This window comes from Bubalus kerabau, chromosome 1, assembly GCF_029407905.1.
Source record: "Bubalus kerabau isolate K-KA32 ecotype Philippines breed swamp buffalo chromosome 1, PCC_UOA_SB_1v2, whole genome shotgun sequence".
NCBI classification, from domain to species: domain Eukaryota; kingdom Metazoa; phylum Chordata; class Mammalia; order Artiodactyla; family Bovidae; genus Bubalus; species Bubalus kerabau.
The window spans coordinates 241,440,357-241,459,069 of NC_073624.1; the positions used below are offsets into that span (position 1 = coordinate 241,440,357).

At 36.6% G+C, this 18,713-nt stretch overlaps 1 protein-coding gene across 3 annotated transcripts; it reads right to left on the reverse strand.

The window, feature by feature from the left end:
* Positions 1–336: 336 nt before the first annotated feature.
* On the reverse strand, positions 337–18,518 carry SLU7 (SLU7 homolog, splicing factor). Of its 3 annotated transcripts, none has more exons than XM_055561509.1 (16): positions 18,375–18,518; positions 13,780–13,963; positions 12,774–12,927; positions 12,368–12,448; positions 11,905–12,069; positions 10,058–10,126; positions 6,594–6,641; positions 6,270–6,401; positions 5,887–5,984; positions 5,663–5,730; positions 5,388–5,527; positions 4,479–4,640; positions 3,034–3,138; positions 2,810–2,881; positions 2,579–2,695; positions 337–1,937 (listed from the first exon to the last, which is right to left on the reverse strand). In XM_055561509.1, the coding sequence occupies exons 1-16, from the start codon at positions 18,433–18,435 to the stop codon at positions 1,758–1,760; spliced, it is 1,836 nt and encodes a 611-aa protein (XP_055417484.1). In that variant the 5' UTR covers positions 18,436–18,518; the 3' UTR covers positions 337–1,757. The 3 variants fall into 3 exon arrangements, with proteins under 3 accessions (XP_055417484.1, XP_055417492.1, XP_055417496.1); XM_055561517.1 differs by lacking the exon at positions 18,375–18,518 and adding an exon at positions 15,641–15,797; XM_055561521.1 differs by lacking the exon at positions 18,375–18,518 and adding an exon at positions 15,417–15,631.
* Between the last annotated feature and the right edge of the window lie 195 nt (positions 18,519–18,713).

Consider the following 18,713-nt stretch of genomic DNA (forward strand, 5'->3'; position numbering starts at 1 on the left):
CTATAGCACATAGTTCCAGCACTCAAGTCATCTATAACTGAGATAATAAAATCAAAGCTTGTATCTTGAGTAATGTTCTAGATGTTGCCTTTTATCCAAAATGAAACAGAAATAAGACATGATTTCAGATATTATAGAATTCTTCCTAAAATCAGCTTAAATTAGGTTTCACAATAGAAAACAGAAGCCCCAAAATGTTAGGTGACACATTTTTTTGAGTTAAAGTGTCCTGAAATTTTCTAATTCAAATGTGCAGAAGCTAACTCAGCCTTCCTGCCAGTCCTATAAACTACTTTTCTGCCAAATATTTGAAATAATGCTACAAACCACTCACAATTAAATATTTCCAATTATATATCTTTATTAACAAAAGATAAATAAAATACAAAATAGACACTAATATCAGATTTTATGTTGAACCAGCCTATGTTAAGGTAGGAAGATGAAAACAAAAATTTTTGACATTCTTAAAGTAGGTAAGAATTAGACCTGTTTGCATCACTGTTTCATACTGGTCTGAATTTAGATACAATGTATATCCACAGTACTTGACAGTTTGATTCAGTTACTTTCCTATCAGCAGTATTTCTGAGACGTTAACTTAATGCAATATTCTAGTGGGTTTTGGTAGTTCAGAAAAGCCAGTGAACTGTTAAAAGTCAATGTACTTGTGTCAGGGGTTTTAAACAGGCTATTTTCACCCATCCCACTCTGTCAGTACTATCTTCCCAATGTTATTAGAAAAAGCTTAAAGATCATGTCATTCTCAGATACGAATAGCCCTACAGGCTGGCTATGCTTGTAATATTCTGAAGAAATGTTCAACTTCAGGTTGCACTTTTTGCAAATATTACCGAGAGACACCTGCTGGCTATAAAGATTAGGTACAACAGATACTCTACAATCTTTTAAAAATCTAACATTCATGACTGTTATATAAAGGCAATCACAATTAAAATAGCAATTGGTAACACAAACCATATTCTCTGTGACAAAGGAGAGGATTTCAGTGTCTGTATACTCCTGTCCAGACTGGTAAAAGACCTAGGACTTATCAGTCAACACTGACTCAGGGTGAAAAACTTTTTTCCCCATTCAAAGGCTAACACATTTAGTTCTGAGTATAAGATACAAGGAAATGTTTTGAAAGCCAAAATTTCATAACCAAGTGGGAAACAGAATTGTTACTACATAGACTGACATCAGGGATAAAGCTATTCACACGTTCTACAGATTTCCTTCCAGTAACCCAAAGCTCAAGATAGATTATCAGTTTCAGATCAGAAAAATATGAGAAGGTAAAAAGAAATGATTATTAAATAGCTACAGTTATAGTTACAATTAAAAAAAAACGAAGCCCTTATTTCAAGAAAGAGTAATTAATTGCCTTCACAATGAGTCCTAACACTAAAGGGCCATAAAAATTGAGGAAATAAAGTTTGAAACTTAATAAATAAATGTTGAGAAGATATTCATGATAGGTGGAGAACTAAGATCTTTTCCCACATCGCTAATATAAAATTGGAAATAAAATCTTAATCTGCACTTAATGTACCACTTTATTCTTCTTTGTTCTCCACTGTGTAAAGGAATGAATTTACTATGAGACTTCTGGATACTTTATTAAAGTCAGGTAGTCTCCTTGCTTCCTGACTTTAACGAGAACAGATATGGATTTTTCCATCGATAATCAACAGCAAGAATCTAAAAGAATGCATCAGCAGAGTCTATCTTGGGTCACCGTCAGTGACGAGTTACTACTGTCCGAGGAAGGAGGCCATGGGGTCATCTGGCCTCTGACGTTTCATTCTGTAGGCCTCCATTTCCTCTTCAGTGGGTTCCCGAGTTTCATATATGCTGTTGTAAGGTCGCTTCCTCTCATCGAGCTGCATGATCTCCTTGACATGAAGAAGACGGGCCTCCTCTGCATTCAATGCCTATAGTGAGAAGAAATACATGAGTACCATGGCTCTGAGTCAGATCCCTTTGGTTCAGAAGTGGCAGAGTACCAAAAGACCCCACTGACTATGAATTGTTACATCAAAAACCTAGATTGCCTCTGCTTGGGAGTCAGCTCTATCGCTGTCAAGCTACAACTAATCATTATTTGGCTCAAAAATTTTCATAGAGCACAAAACATCCTATGACATTTTCAATGTTAAAGAAATTTTATTTAACGACAAAAACTGAATGAGATTCATTTTACTGACAGAAGCCAGCAACCGACGCTTTTAGTGGAGAATACAATTCTGACTTTTCCCAAGACTTGCTGAAGCTTACAATTATAGCGTTAGATGGCAATTCTCTCTGGGGAACATGTCAATAACTCTAATAACAGCTATACCAACCATTTTTCTTCTGTGCATTATTAGTTCAAAAGGCAGGCAATATGGAGACACACAAAACCTCCATTTGTATTCTAGACCTGACAGGTGACCCAAGCAAATCACCCAGTCTTTGAGTTTGTTTGCTCATTTTTAAAATGAGCTTGGGAATAAGACAAGATAATTTTCTAAGATTCCTACAAATAAAGAAGACTGTGGTCACTTTTACTATTTATTTAGGCTTCACAAAGTACCTTTTTCAATTTTTCGTGTTTCTTTTCTTCATCATCACTCTCTGAACTGCTCTTTCGATGCTTCCTTTTCTTCTTCTTCTTCTTCTTTTTCTCCTCTTTCAGTTTTTCCTGATGCATCTGAAATGGAGCATTTACATACAGTGTTATTAATGTAAAACCAAAGTTCTAGTGCAAGTTTTAAAGTCTTCCCTTTAAGACTTAAAAATTCAGGACAACTGATCATGGACATACCTCCATGAGGGTTTGAGGTTTTTTCACAGATTCTTCTCCAGTTGCATCATTTATAATACATTCCTCTGAATTCTGTGGGAAAATATATGTAATCTAACTTGAGTATCATAGCTACCAATCATCTAAGAAAAAGTTAAAATTTGAAACATAAAAATCTATGTTTCATACAGATTTTTGACCTAAGAGCTTTGGCTGTTTTTACGAACTAGAGGACAATTACTTACAGCAATCTCCTTCCCAGCTTCTCCAGTACAATAGGAATACTTGAAAAAAGAGTGACAGCATTTGTATCCCCATCGGCCTTCTTTCCAGTAAGATCCCCAGATATGCTGCAGAGAGAGAGAGAGAGGTTACTTAAAAAGGAGCCTGAAACTAAGGTTTCTCATATACTGTTTTTCTTTGTTAAAAAATCCTATCTTTAATTAATCGTATTATTTTCAAAAAACTGAAGTATAGCTGATTTACCATGTCATGTTAGTTTCAGGTGTACAGCACAGAATATATACATATATATAAAATATATATATATATTTTCTCTTTCAGATTCTTTTCTCTCATAGGTTATTAAAAAATATTGAGTATAGTGCCCTGTGCTATACAGTAGGTCCTTGTTGGGTTAGTCTCACATGCTGGTGATAAACAGTGAAAATTACAGGGACTCCAGGGTTAGCTAACAGGGAAAGTGTGTGGTTACAATGGTCTTACATTCTATTCTCCTTCTCCACCCCAAATTAAAAAAACTAGGCTACTTGACTTCTCTTGAAAAATTCAGAAGAATTGGAAAATTCTAGGCACATTCACACTTGTCAGTAACTGCCTGTTGCTGACCAGTGGATACTCCTTTTAGACAGGGCTCGTGTTCTCTAGTTTGTAAAATCTGTCTGGCTCATTTCACTCATACATGATTACTGGTCTGGCTCTTACTAGGTAGCTAGGTTTTTGACTCTTACTTAGAAAGACAAGTGTAGTTTGGGTACTATAAAAGTACAGCAAATTAAATAAGCTTTATCATGTGATACAATATGCAATATGACATATACTTCGTCATCTGTGAAGTGTCCCTGTCAAAATATTTAACTTATATCAAGCCTTTGTATCTGAATTCCTGTTTATAGGAAATACAGGGAATAAAGCAACAGTATTACAATAAAAATTAATTAAAACACAGATGAATAATAAAGAAGATGTGGTATACAACAGAATACTACTCAGCCATAAAAAAGAATAAAATTTTACCATTTGCAGCAACATGGATGGACTTGAAGCGGCATTATGCTTAGCGAAATAAGTCAAAGACAAATACTATATGATATCACTTACATGTGCAATCTAAACAAATACAACAAACTAGTGAATACAGAAAAAAAGCAGCAGACTCACAGATCAAACTAGTGGTTAAAATGGAGAGGAGGGGCGAGGCAACACGGGGACTGGAGAGGAAGATACACACTGCTGGGTGTAAGACAGGCCATAAGGGTGTACTGTACAATGCAGGGAATACAGCCAATATTTTGTAAAAACTGCAAATGGAATATAACCTCTAAAAATTGTTAAAAATAAGAAAGCTAAAATATAAAAAACCAAAACACAACAATGACTTACTAATGGAAAATATAATCCAGAACAAAATGCTAACAAGGACACAATATAATTCTAGTTCAACACATACTGTATGATTGTTGATCTTCACATCTTCCTCGTACTTGGAGCAGGCGACAGCCCGCTCCTGTCCTTTGATGACTGTCCCATGTCTTGAGTACTCCACATAGTCTTCAGTCTGAGCCAAAAGCAATTCGGCTGGAGGAGCATCCAAGTGTTCTTGACCGCCGTACTAAAAGGACATTGATCATTATTAAATATATTTTACAAAGATTTGCATTCAAATCTCTACTGAGGGGTTTATTTCCAATCACAAAGATTAGAGGACTATTATTCATGGGCTTTGTTATATAAAACACAATGGAAAAAAAAAAGCCACCAAACTTTCATAGGCAAATAAAAGATGTCTCAATTGCTATTCATCTGTTGAGTGTGGTGAATTAATTATAAAAGGCTCATATGAAATTCCCCTTATCCTGTATGCATGCCCATTTGCCACATGATTTTGGTGCTTCATCCCTTGGATCTGGGCCTGGCCATGCTACTTGTTCTGGCCCCTGGAATACTGGCAAATATGATGTAAGCAAAGACCTGAAAAACACTTGTGTACCAGGGCACACTTTGTTGCTAATCTCTGGTATCCTGAGAATGTCACGTAAAGAATCTGGGCTAGCCTATCAGAGGATGAGAACCCACGTGGGGTAGAGGTGAGGCCTCCTTGGGACAGAGGAGGCCTGCTACCTGCTAGAAACCAAAGGGAGGCCAGTCTAGATCATCTGGTTTCAGATAGGTGGGCTCAGAACAGTAGATGCAGCTGATGTACAAAATGGTGAGAAATAAGAAATGTCTATTCAAACTATTAGGTTTTGAGGTGGCTTGTTTTGCTGTAAAAGCTCAATGATATAGTTATACTGATACTGTATACCAACTGCACCTAATCCCAATGGATTAAAACGGACTGTGCATCGATCATAATCACCTTTTCCAGGATGCTTTCTTTCTGCTGTTCTTTGAAGTCTTCTTTCTTGACTTTGAAGGACTTGTACAATAATTCTAGTTTTGTAGGATCTGCTTGTAGATGCACTTCAGACCCTTTGTCATAGGCTTCCCAAGCAAACACTAGGGTAATTAAAACCGTCGTAATGAGTTGTTAGCTACACTGTTTTCGGGCTTCTTGAAAACAAGCTTTAAAAAAATGCCCCCAAATTTCTTATGAGCTGACATAAAATACCTTGACATAGAAGAAACACTTACATTGTGTCTGGGCCATTGATATGGTATCACCTGTGTATCTAACGAAGTTATCCCCCGCGTAGCTGACTCTGTTTAAAATAAATTTAAAAAAAAACTGTTTCAGAGATTAAGGAAATTTTTTTCTGACCCAACCATAGATGATATTCATTTTAATTCAGATTGCATTTTATTAATAAAAACTCCCTCCCCTCCCCTGAAATCTTTACAGTGAACTTGTTACTCACTCATCTGGATTCTTTCCAGCATTCGCATAGGGATTCTCTCTCATCGCTCTAGTTTTGGGATCATAGTAAGCAGAGTTTGGATCTAAATTCCGCAAATACTGAAAAGAAAAAATTTTAAGACTGTGTTAATGTTTACTTTCATCAAAAATTTTAGAAGACTAGTAGGAGGAGACAATTAAGTGAGTGAGTGAGTGTGTGTGTGTGTGTGCGCACGCACGTGCATGTCTGGGGGTACAGCTGAAGAGAAAGATATCCAGAATGATATACTTTGGAATGACTGAGTATATTATCCATATACTATCCAGATACCATGTGAGTAGACAAAATTTAGGTTGGGAAGACAAATGTTTTCTGAATATGTATGTTAAGTTGACAAGGCTTACTTTTGCAATATCTTCTCGAATCCTGAGATTCCGGACAGTAATTCGTCTCTTAGAGTCAAAATTCTGTCCAGGCATGTCAATATCATCTGCATATTTATCTTCATCCTCATCTTCACTGTTATGATCTTTTTCCTGAAAGAGGAAGAGAGAAGGGGAAAAAATTTTAAGAAAAAAAGAGCAGCATCTAGCTCTTATTTTCCCTTTAACCCAACCCTTACTCCTTGTGTTCTTTAAGCTTATTATTATTATCATGAGTTATTACTAACATTAGCCATCAGAAATTTAAACCTTAATGTATACCCTGATAGGACCTGTATGTATTACCGTCTGAGAATTCGGTTCCTCTTCTCCCCACTGATGTTTCGGAGAATTCTATGCCACAAAAGAAAATGAATTTGTGATTTTATTATACTGAATCAAATGATTATTTAACACTTTTAAAAACATAGTTAAAATAATAAATTTAACTGAACAAATTCTCATATTTCTCACCTGTAGTGAGCACAGAAGTTTTAAATACAACTATGTCATTGTGAATAATTTTAACACACTGTCTACAAATCCAAAATTTTCACTGATAGGATTATAATCACAAAAATGTAATAGAAAGATTAAATTAATCAATATACCTAATAAATATTCATTTCATACATTTTTATCATCAGACATAACATTTTCATTAAATTTCACTGTTTTTCTATTAAGGCCAAAAAGGAAAGTTACCAGGATCATGTAATAAGTATCTTTAGAGGCAAAATAGCCTTTGTAAAATTTCAGCAATGAAGAAATCTACTCAGGTGACAACATACTGTGATTTGAGGAGGTGTGAACTCCATGCCTCAAAGACACCCTTTCTTAATTAGCAGTTGGTCAGGATATTCTCTAACTCCACAAAATGCCTGGAACAAAGTGCTCAGTATTTCATTATGTCCCTTTAAAAGGCTTCACATCTTATAGCTCAGAAGGCGGATGTGGAAATATGTATGTATAAAAAAAATATATATATATAGTATATTGGTGGAAGCAAAAATTTTAGTATAGCCTTTTAAAATGCTTGCTAAGTGATAAGTCATCAGATTTTATATATGCATATTTAGTGCATCACCAATTGCACTTTTAGGAATTTATTGTAAGGAAATTAGTATGTCTATTATATAAAGATGTATATATTATGTAAGACTCTAATGTTGTGTACTACTGTACAGATAACTGTGAAAAAAACAAATCAAAAAGAGATGAATGGTTATATAAATTATTGCACTCAATACACACTGAACAACCATTAACGTGATTTATCCAAGGTGCAGAAAAATATTAATATGTATACTTTGGGCTCCCTAACTTCCTGGTGGCTCAGATGGTTAAGAGTCTGCCTACAATGCAGGAGATCTAGGTTGGATCCCTGGGTTGGGAAGATCCTCTGGACAGGGAAATGGCAACCCACTCCAGTACTCTTGCCTGGAAAATCCCATGGACAGAGGAGCATGGTAGGCTACATCCAAGGGGTTGCAGAGTCGAGACACAACTGAGTGACTTCACTTTCACTTTCTTTCTTGGGGTCCCTAGTGAGTGAGATGGTAAAGAATCTGCTTGTAATGCAGGAGACCCAGGTTCCATCACTGGGTTGGGAAGATGCCCTAGAGAAAGGAATGGCTACCCACTCCAGTGTTCCTGTTTGGAGAATTCCATGGACAGAGGAGCCTGGTGGGTTTCAGTCCATCGGGTCGCAAAGAGTCAGCCACAACTGAGTTACTAACATTTTCACTTTTCTTTTTCCTTTTCATACTTTGCTACCTTTTTTTGTTTGGGGAAAAAAAGAGAGGGAAAGATGGGAATTAGATTACATATTTGTATTTGTATTTACACAAGAAACTCTGAAAGGAACTGTAAGAAAAATAAATAAGATTATGGGGGGTGAGGTTTAGAGACAGGATGGACTGAGGCGGGAGTGGGAGACTTTTCACTGCATATCTGTCGTATTTTGATTATTGAACCATGTGAATTTATATAAAAATAAATGTTATAGGTCTGCATTTAATGATACAGAAAACAAGTCCTCACTGTACTGTGTATTATTTAATTGAAAAAGTAGATGATAAACGAGAATGTAAAGATGAATCCATTTAAAAACATGTTGTATTACAATCATACACATACATGGATATATGTGAGGGAGTGGACTGGGACACTAAAAGGCCTACTTTAAAATGTTAATGGTTAACATAAGGAATATTTGTCTTCTTTATAATTTTTTATATATTTTTTCTGAATATGTGTTACTTTCAAAATTGGAAATTTTTTTAAAGCATTTTTTTGAGTTCTTGCAAGTTGCCAGTTCAACAAAGGATATTTATATTACTGAATCTCTACAGGAGACACAGTCCTACTATATGTAGTTAATCTTCACATCCAAATGGGCAAAACTCAGCAGTCCCTTACAAACATTTAAGTTTGCTTAAATGCTTACTAGGAAAATAAATAATAATATGTTTACAAGACACAACAGAGAACATGTTAGAAAAACAATAAAAAAGCCCTCTTCTTTCTTCCAGAGTTGGTAATGATTAACAATCACAACACTAGCTACCAATTACCGAGTGTTTATTGTGTGACATGTATGCTAAGCCTCCTGTGTGTGTGGGTGTTGGGGTGGGTAGGCGTTGTTATCTCTGCTTTAGAGATGATAAACTGAGGCTCAGAGAAGCAAATTAATTTTTCCAGAACCATCTTACTAGCTAGGGGAACAGCTGGATTTTAACATCATCTCTCTGTTAACTTGTGCTTTGAACCTGCCTCTGTGACTGCTCACTTGGTGATTAACTTACCTAGTTCTGTTTGCTTTGTAATTATACTTGCTAAGGGTCCCTTTCTAGAGAAGGAAATGGCAACCCACTCCAGTACTCTTGCCTGGAAAATGCCATGGACGGAGGAGCCTGGTAGGCAATGGGGTTGCAAAGAGTCGGACACGACCGAGCGACTTCACTTATTAAGGGTCCCTTTTAGAAATTTAAACTTGATAACTCGAAAATGTTTTTTACTTACACCATAAATTTGTTAAAAAGAAACTTTCACAACTCTAATAAGCATAACTTAACTATTAAATTGACTGACTGGGGGAAAAAAATAGGAAAAAACCTGTCTGCAATATATCTTTTTTTTTTAGTTTGCAAATTCTTTTTGCCTTACATGTTCCAAGTGTAGGAAACACTAAAATAAATAAAAAGAAAAATCCACTAATTCTATACTAAATGAGAACTAGTGTTTTAATCTCTATATTAAATGAGAACTAGTGTTCTAGTCATCTTCCCTGTAAGGTAATATATTATTTTACATGTGTTATTAAAATGTGTTATCCAGTGTTGTTACTAAGCTTTGATGAAAGCCATTTTAAGAGCTATGCAACATTCTCTCATGCACAGGAAGGATAGCTCACTTCACTAATTCCTTATTAAACTATCTTCAATTTCTTAGTGTTGTAAAAAGTGCTGAAGTGAACATTTTTGTGCAAAATGATTTTTCTGAATACTAGAAAATTTTTAGGATGGATGGATCTACTAATTTAATTCCAGAAAAGGTATATAAATGTTTTATGGCAATATTCTCTCCAAAATGACTGCATCAATTTATAGTCCCTTGAACCTTTAATGTGTCAGTTTCTCTTTCCCCTTGATAGCACTTCTCTCTCAACTTTCTTCCAACTGGAGAGATATAAAATGAATTTTTGTGTCAATCTTCATTTTTTGTTTACTATGAGTTTGAAATTTTTTAATGATCATTTTGTTACTTACAGCCTGTTCCACTAATTTTCCTGAGGCTAATTCTTCTTGGAGTTTTTGGGCTTTCAGCGTTCGTTTTGCCTAAGTAAAAAGAAACATTTGAAATTTACTTTCAATATTCAAATGAACATTTAATTTTTTTAATATATTTATTTTAATTTATTTATTTGGCTGTATTGGGTCTTAGTTGTGGCATGCAAACCTGTAATTGTAGCATGTGGGATCTAGTTCCCTGACAAGGTAATGAACCCCAGCACCCAGCACTGGCAGTATGGAGTTCTGGCCATGGACCACCAGGAAGTCCCATCAAATGAAGATTTAATTTTCATATCAATAAAACACATAAGTTTACTGTTTTCAGAAAAGGTCACTGGACAAGGTTGTCTTGTAGCTCTAGACCTCTGGCTCCTGAAGAACACGAGTTCAGGGAAATTCCCTAGTAGTCAAATGGTTAGGACTCTGTGCTTTCACTGCCAAGGACCCAGGTTTGATCCCTGGTTGGGGAACTAAGATTCCACAAGCTACATAGGGCAGCCAAAAAACAAACAAAAAATGCCCCAAACTATTCAATGCTGTAGTGGCCTAAAAAAGGATGTATGTACATATATATGCAACTGTTTCACTTTGTTGTATAGCAGAAACTGATAAGCAACGATATAATAAAAATTAATTAAAAAAACCATATGAATGAATAATGATGTGGTATACAATGGACTAGTACTTATCTATAAAAAAGAATGAAATTTTGTCATTTGCAGCAACATGGATGGACTTGGAGGGCATTATACTAAGTGAGATTGGTCAGAGAAAGACAAGTACTATATGGAATCTAAAAAATACAACAAACTACTGAATAAAACAAGAAAGAAACAGATTCATAGATAACAGAGAACAAACTAGATGTTACCAATTGGTAGAAGAAAAGCGGAGGGGCAATAGGCAGGTAGGAGATTAATAAAAGGGGGTTTATTATGGGATTATATGAAATCGTGTGTGTGAAACTTTTGAAAATTGTAAAGCACTGTAGAATTTAAAGCATCTTTCATTTAATAAAAAAAAAAAAAAAACCCAAAATGAAAATGAGTCAGATCCAATTGGCCATATTTAAGCAAGAGTTATAAAGTCCTGTTTGAGTCAGGCATTAATATAAACCAAGCTAGACAGCACCAAGGATAAACTGCAGGGAGCAAGCCTTGATGACAAGGTGCCACTTGACTCCAGATGACTGACTCTTCCCAGCTGGCCCAGGATTACCACATATTTCATTGTTTGAGAAAAGATGAAATTCAGATTTTATTAAAATGTGAAATCCCATGGTCTTAAATGTCAACTCTATTTAAAAAAAAAAAAAGGAACACAAAACCAAAAAACAGAAGTGACTACGGTTTTTAAAAAAATGGGAGTGAGTAGGTGAAATCATAACAGAAAAAACTGAGGTTACATTAAAATAAAATTCAGTTTCCTGAAAGGAGTTATCCTATTCTTCTTTCTCCACCCTCAAATGCTATGTGAGACAACTATAAAACAGGCCCATAGGCAAGATACAGTCTGGGAGCCAAGAGTTTATAACCTCAGGAAGCCAAAAGTTTTGAACATGAATCTATTCTCATGCTTCCAGTATTTTCTGCAAACTAAATCAGGGAGTAATGGACAATATGAGAATAAAGTAAAAAGAAACTGCTGCCAAATAGGGTTAGTATATACTGTTTATTTCACTATTCAATTAGGCTTACTACTACTACAATAAAAATGCAATCATTTTTATACTGCATAAAGACAAAAAACAAAGTTGCTAAACTAGAGATATACCAAAATATACATTCTTTAAGAATAGCAGGAAAGCAGTGAACTGTGCTTACCAGGTCAACTTTGGCATATTCTTCTACAATTTTCATGTGTTCTTCCGGATTGTAGCCATTCCACCGATCCCTCTTCCCATCGTAGTCAAACATCAGCTGAGGCTGGACATGTTCATCTGGAGCTATATTAGTCCCCGTAAATTTTGCTCCAACTCGCCTAGGTCTCTGGAAAACAGAGTAAGATTAAATTTTTCCCCTAAGTATCTAAAGCCATGAGGAAAATTTCATATAAACTTTACAGAGCAGTGTGAACATACCATGGGACTTAATGGTTTATTCAATTATCAGTTAGTCCTCCTGCAAAAAATTTTGACGGTGCTGAACTAATTTCATTCAAGTTAATGTTTTCATTTAACTTGTACCTAAATATAGGTAATTTAAAAAACACAATTAAGTTCTCTGACACAAATAAAGAAAGAGACCCTCTGACAGCAGTTTCCAAAATTCTCAAAGGTGAGCTTACCTCGAAACAGTCTTTCTTTTTGTGTGTCATGGCTCCACAGTTTTCACATGCTCCTTTTCGGTATTTAGTAGTTATGGAATTCTGTAAGTGGATATAAAGAAAACCAAAGAAAATTTTTATTTATCTAAATAAGTTAAAAATAACTTTGGCTCTCATTACTGTACTGTCTAATGAAATGACTTATTTGTTAAGAGGAAAACCAGTTATAAATGAGAAAGCTTAAAGACTTTAGCAGTATCAAATTTATAAAATATAGAAACTAAAGTAATAAGTACTGTGAATTTTAATACCAGATTAAAGGTCATGTAATCTGTTTATACTTAATATAGTATTACATTAGAGGTTCTTATATTAAGTTCTTAAAAATTTCCATTTCTATACACATATATACAGGTTGCATACCTACCTCTTTTACACCCCTCTTGTACCATTCTCCTGATGAGCTGTACTGCTTTTGTTTCTCTGGCTGTGGTCTCTGGTGCTTTAAAGTAGGCCTTTTTGATGGATCAATATACCATGGCACTGAAGAAATATACTGAGGAATATGAGGATTGATGTCTCTGTAAAAAAAAAAAAAAATTTTTTTTAAAAAGTTGTAGAATGTAACGATATCCTTACAGAATGTAAGGATAGAGATATTGCAGTGGGAGGGGGAGACAGAATATACTTGTTATCACTATAATAAAAAAAGTTAAAAATAAAATATATTAGAGTGAAAAAATTTTAGAGAAACTAAAAATAGTCATGTAACTAAAGATGTAGAAGAGATGAAGGAAGATAGGGATATATGTTAGTGAGATTAATCTTTTATCAGAACAAGAAGTTAATAATGTCGAGTTGATTATAATAATAGTAGTATAGGTATGTTATTTAGAGATTCAGAGCTATCAACCAGAAAAACTCAAAATAGATTGACAATTCAGTCCTCGCTTGGTATCTGAGAGGGACTGGTTCCAGGACCTGCCTCAGATACCAAAACCTGTGGAAGCTCGGATACCAAAACCTGTGGAGGCTCAAGTTGCGCAGCTGGGCCTCTGTACCTATGGGTTTGGAATCTGAAGATTCAACCAGTGGCAGATCGTGTGGCACTGCATGTACTTACTGAGAAAAATACGAGTATAAGTGGACCAACACAGTTCAAATCTGTGTTTTTCAAGGTCAGCTGTAGTCACTTGTGTACAGTAGGACAGGGAGTGGGAAGAACTAAAAAGGACCATAGTTATCATTACAAGTCCTTCATTATTATTTATTAAACTTTATACATATGAGTTTGATACAATAAATGAAAACAAAAATGATGGAAATGGTAAAGATGGTTTCCTGTCAAAGAAAAGGATGAGAAATAGGTGAACTAAGTAGACATGAATTTGAATTCTGAATGAACAGATCTTGCAAAAAATTTAAGCACTTACTTTCCTTCTTCATCAACTTCTGCAGGGGCATTACCCAATTTTCGCTGTTCTTCTAGCTCCTTCTTCTTTCTCCAGTCCTCTCTAGTCATCTTCTTTGGTTCCTCCAAACTCATTTCTTTGGACCCCGACAAGGGGGCTGCGTTAGCTGCATCCACAGCTGCAGCTGACATGGTTATCTGGCCTCCTGCATGAAAAGGAAGAAGTATCTATTAGAATAAACTAGGCCTTTCTGAATTCACCAGAGAAACTATCAAAAGTACACCCTAATAACACATACTGTGGGCTATATAGAATGTTTCATATGTTCTTCTTTCATGGCATCTGTAAGGGAAACGTCTCCTTCTCCTCCACTAACGTCTTTCTATACTGTTGCAGTTGTGCTTTCAACTCTAATTGGTTAAGTGGAGAGAGACATGCACATGCATTTAAAATTTCATGAGACTCATTCTTTCATGTATATATTCCTGATTTCCTCTCTACCTATGTGTCTCAAACTTTTCTACCACACTAATCCTTATTGAGTAAACAGGGTCCTATCTCTGTTCCTCTTAAAAACTGGATGCTTTAAGATCACCTATATTCATTTTCTCTATTTCCACATTATCTGCTGCCCTTCTCAATCATTCCCCTCCCTGCTCCAAAGATACCTCTAAGTTAGCAATGTGCTAAGTCCTCTGGACATTTTTCAGTTCTGTTCCTCCCCCTTTTGATATATTCTTATCCTTTGGCTGATGTGACACCATATTTCCCTGGGCTTTTTTGTACCCCTTTCACTGCTCCTCCTGTATCCTTCATAAGTTCTTCCATTTCTGCCCAGTTACTGAATTTTGGATTCCACAAGGCTCAATTCTTCATCACTCTAAACTCCACCAGAAGCCAAGTTCATCTATTTCCAAGGTTTCAATAGCCACGATATACAACTGTTGGCTCTCCAATTTATTTCTCTACTTCAGACCTTTTTTCTGAGCTTCAGATAAATACAGTCCAATTGCTTACTTCAAAGTACCTCCACTTAGATGTCTCAAAGAAATCTGAACTCAATTAGTCTTAATTCAAATTCATAATCTTCTCTATGAAATCTAATCTTCTTCCACTGTTCCCTCTCCTGATGAAAGATACCACTATCCATTCCTTTGCAGAAGTGTTCCAGCTAATTCCCATACCTATTTCATCACCAAGTACCGTTATTTTCACTTTCTGAATATCACTTGAATTCATCTACTTCTATCAATAACCTGAGTGTATTACTTTTCCCTACTAGTCTCTTCTGATTCCTGCCAATCAGTTCTCCACACTGCAGTGTTATTTTTTCAAACACAGATTTGGTCATATCATGTCCCACTACCCAAACTGAAAACCCTTAAATGAAACACTGTCCAAGAGAAATGTACCACCAGTCCTATAATGTCATTTTAAATATTCCGTAAACATATTAAAAAAGCAAAAAGAAACAGATAAAATTACTTTTTTGCAATATTTTTCCTAATTACCAACACATTTTCATTTCAACATAGGAAAAAATAAAACAGTTCTTTAAAATCCGATACGGATTTTACATGTATTAAGATTGGCCAACATTTCAAGTGCTTAAGAATTACAAGCACAGTTCAGCTCCAATAGCACCTTATAATTCTTACTTTAAAAACCACTGAAGACACAGTCCTGGTCTGACTGGACACAAGTACCACTTCTGAGGCCTAGGACAGCTGCTTCCTTGGTTCTCGGTCCCCGTTCCCTTCTCAACCTTGCGTTCATCAATCACGTGAGGATATTCCTAAGAATTAGGAGCCTCTGGCCCTCTTCCCCGAGTTTTCCACCTTCATCCTCCTCCTCGTTCCAAGTTCTCACAAGATCTCCTTACCCGGTCCCAACGCTGCTGACCCTAGCACAGTTCGACAGGAATGCAGACGATCGCCAATGTTTACTTCCTGACTTCCTCCCTCTCCCGGCAGCCACTGCGGCACTTTCCGGGCGACCAACACATGCGCACTTGGGCCTCAGGCGAAACTGGTATCGCGAGATCTCGAGCTGTTTCTATAGCTCGACTGCAGGTCAGTCGAATGGCTTAGGTTTGAGCAGCTGTTTTTCTGCTCCTTAGTTTTCATCTCTTTTAGACTGGACGAATATTACGACGTAAAGCAAAACAAAACAAATTTCATACGGAGAACAGACAATAGCGTAAGCATCGCTGGAGCGCTACGAAGTGCGTGAAGTTAAAACAGTTAAAATCACTGTTAATTAGTAGCCAGGTAGTGTAACACTCTGGGGACAAAGTAAACACAAAATTGTCTTCCTCTCTTCTAATTTACATCATATAGAGTAAGACTGAATTATTTAAGTAATTTACAGTTCTAGAAGGCCGCTATGAAGGGTGTACTAGGTGCTTTGAAAACATAAGGCAATTCAGCAATTGACACCTCGCCCCTGATGTTGATACTGTATTTTACCATTAGGAAAAAAATACTGTAAAACGATTTCCATTGTGGAAAAACAATGTCATAGATATCTCCACCTTGCTTTAAGGAATAATATGTAATAAAATACTGGAAAATAATAATTTTGGAGTACAGCTCCCCTGCCCCCTCCCCCCCCTTAAATCCTATCTGTTCTGGTAATGTTTTATTTTTCAAAACAATATGTGTTCCTTTCAGATATCAAAATGACATCTTTGCCTCTAAGAGAATCTCATCATACTCTTACTAAGAATTTTTAGTGCATAGAGCATAGCAATGTAAATATTTGATTTTACAGGGCAAAAGATGAAGGAATGGAAATTGTCAGAAAATAGTCTGAAAGTGAGTAATCTATGAACCACTCACACTTAATTTTTATCTCCTTAATACAATTCCTGAAATTTGTTTGAAAGTGTTAAGATCTGTTTAGTTAAAACTACCAGGCAGAAGTCAGGGAACACATCTCCCAGTGGAATTATGGAATGTGCTGGACAAGAGGGAAGAACTTTTTGTAAGGTTCAGATTCCCCCTGGAGGATTCTGAGGAGCATCTGGGAAAGCAGGGATCAGTTCTGGACGGGATGGCTGTTTGATAAACTGGGAACAATTAGGATCTTGGTGTGGTTGTGAAGTGAGGGTAGTTTAGCAATTTGGATATCACCAGTAACAGTCCAGGGCATAGCAAAGTGAGTTTGGGGCATCATTAGTAAGAAAACAAAAGAGTTGGTTGTGCCATTTTACAGTTACCTTGGGAAACAGTGCTTCCTATCGTAGGAAGGGAGACTTGGCCTAGGGAGATAGAAACTTTGCTTCCAAAAATCTCAGGAAATAAAAAATTCCCACTTGGAAGCTGTAGGTGCTGTTAAAGAGAAAAGCCACAGGCCCAAAATGGCTTTACTTGTGCTAAAGCCCTTTATACAAAACTTATATTTGATAACTAACCTAATCACAACTTCAAAATACAATCACCAGAAATGTAATCCAATCAACCAGTTGGGAATTTGCTGGTCAGTACTGAAGAAGTAATCTGGCACGTGGCCCCTTTCCATTATCTCCTCACTCCTACCCTGTCAGTGGAAGAAGAGGCAATTAGCTGTGAAAACCTTGCTGTTCCTTCCTTTCTCCCCTCCAAAGAGGTCCTGGCCTATAAATAATCCTTTCTCTTATTTTACTAATAGCTCCCATGCCCCACCCTTTTTCCTCTAAAAAGTTCTTAGTTTGTACAACCCCTTGGAGCACCCTTCTTATTTCTAGGTGGGAGGCTGTCTGATTCTTGAGTCATTTAATAAAACCAATTAGATCTTCAGATTTACTTGATTGAATTTTTTCTCGGTGTTGTGCAGACTTGGTTTCAATATGAGTATTTTTGTGTGCTAATGATGTAATTCAGAGCTGAGGCACTTAGAAGGAGCTATAGGGAGGACATAATGGGAGGGTTACAAAGGTCTAGTCAAAGCTATGGTTTTTTCAGTAGTCATGTATGGATGTGAGAGTTCAACCATAAAGAAAGCTGAGTGCTGAAGAACTGATACTTTTGAACTGTGGTGTTGGAGAAGACTCTTGAGAGTCCCTTGGACAGCAAGGAGATCAAACCAGTCAATCCTAAAGGAAATCAGTCCTGAATATTCATTGGAAAGACTAATGCTGAAGCTGAAGCTCCAATATTTGGCCACCTGATTCGAAGAACTGACTCACTGGAAAAGATCCTGATGCTGGAAAAGATTGAAGGCAGGAGGAGAAGTGTTCAACAGAGATGGTTGGATGGCATCACCAACTCAATGGACATGAGTTTGAGCAAGTTCTGGGAGTTGGTGATGGACAGGGAAACCTGGCCTGCTGTAGTCCATGGGGTTGTAAAGAGTCGGACACGACTGAGTGACTGAACTGAACAAACTAGGGATAAAAGAGGATATGGAAAGGGCAAAAAAGATCCCCTCTTTTTTCGCCCTCTTCTTGATGTCTAGCACAGTGACTAACATTTAATAAGTATTTATTGAATGAGTCATTCAATGTTTTGGCCCTGAAATGCCAGGGAAGAAGGGACAATGAACTGGTATGTATTTTGAACCATATCTATGCCAGGTGTAGTGCTAAGGCTTTTGTGAAAGAGTAATGTAGGCTTAACTCCTCCCTCCCAACTTACCTGCTAAGTTAAAAAGTATCTGGTGACCTGTTGGGAGTAGAGTTTGGATGGCACAGATCATCCTTGGTCTGTTGAATTGATTCCTTTATCTTGTTTAATATATTTCCATTTACCATTGAAGGGCTTCCCTTGTGGCTCAGCTAGTAAAGAGTCCGCCTGCAATGCAGGACACCTGGGTTCCATCCCTGGGTTGGGAAGATGCCCTGGAGAAGGGAAAGGCTACCCACTCGAGTATTCTGGCCTGGAGAATTTCATGGACTATCCATGGAGTTGTAAAGAGTCAGACAGGGCTGAGTGACTTTCACTTCACTTCACTATAGAAAGGAAAAGGTCACCAAC

Coding starts and splice junctions, on each gene's coding strand:
- SLU7 (XM_055561509.1), bottom strand. CDS start 18,435: ATGATCTGTGCCATCCAAACTCTACTCCCAACAGGTCACCAGATACTT. Junction 12,070..12,367: donor AAAAGAAAGACTGTTTCGAG/GTAAGCTCACCT, acceptor TCTGTTTTCCAG/AGACCTAGGCGAGTTGGAGC. Junction 3,139..4,478: donor TGAAGATCAACAATCATACA/GTATGTGTTGAA, acceptor CTCTCTCTGCAG/CATATCTGGGGATCTTACTG.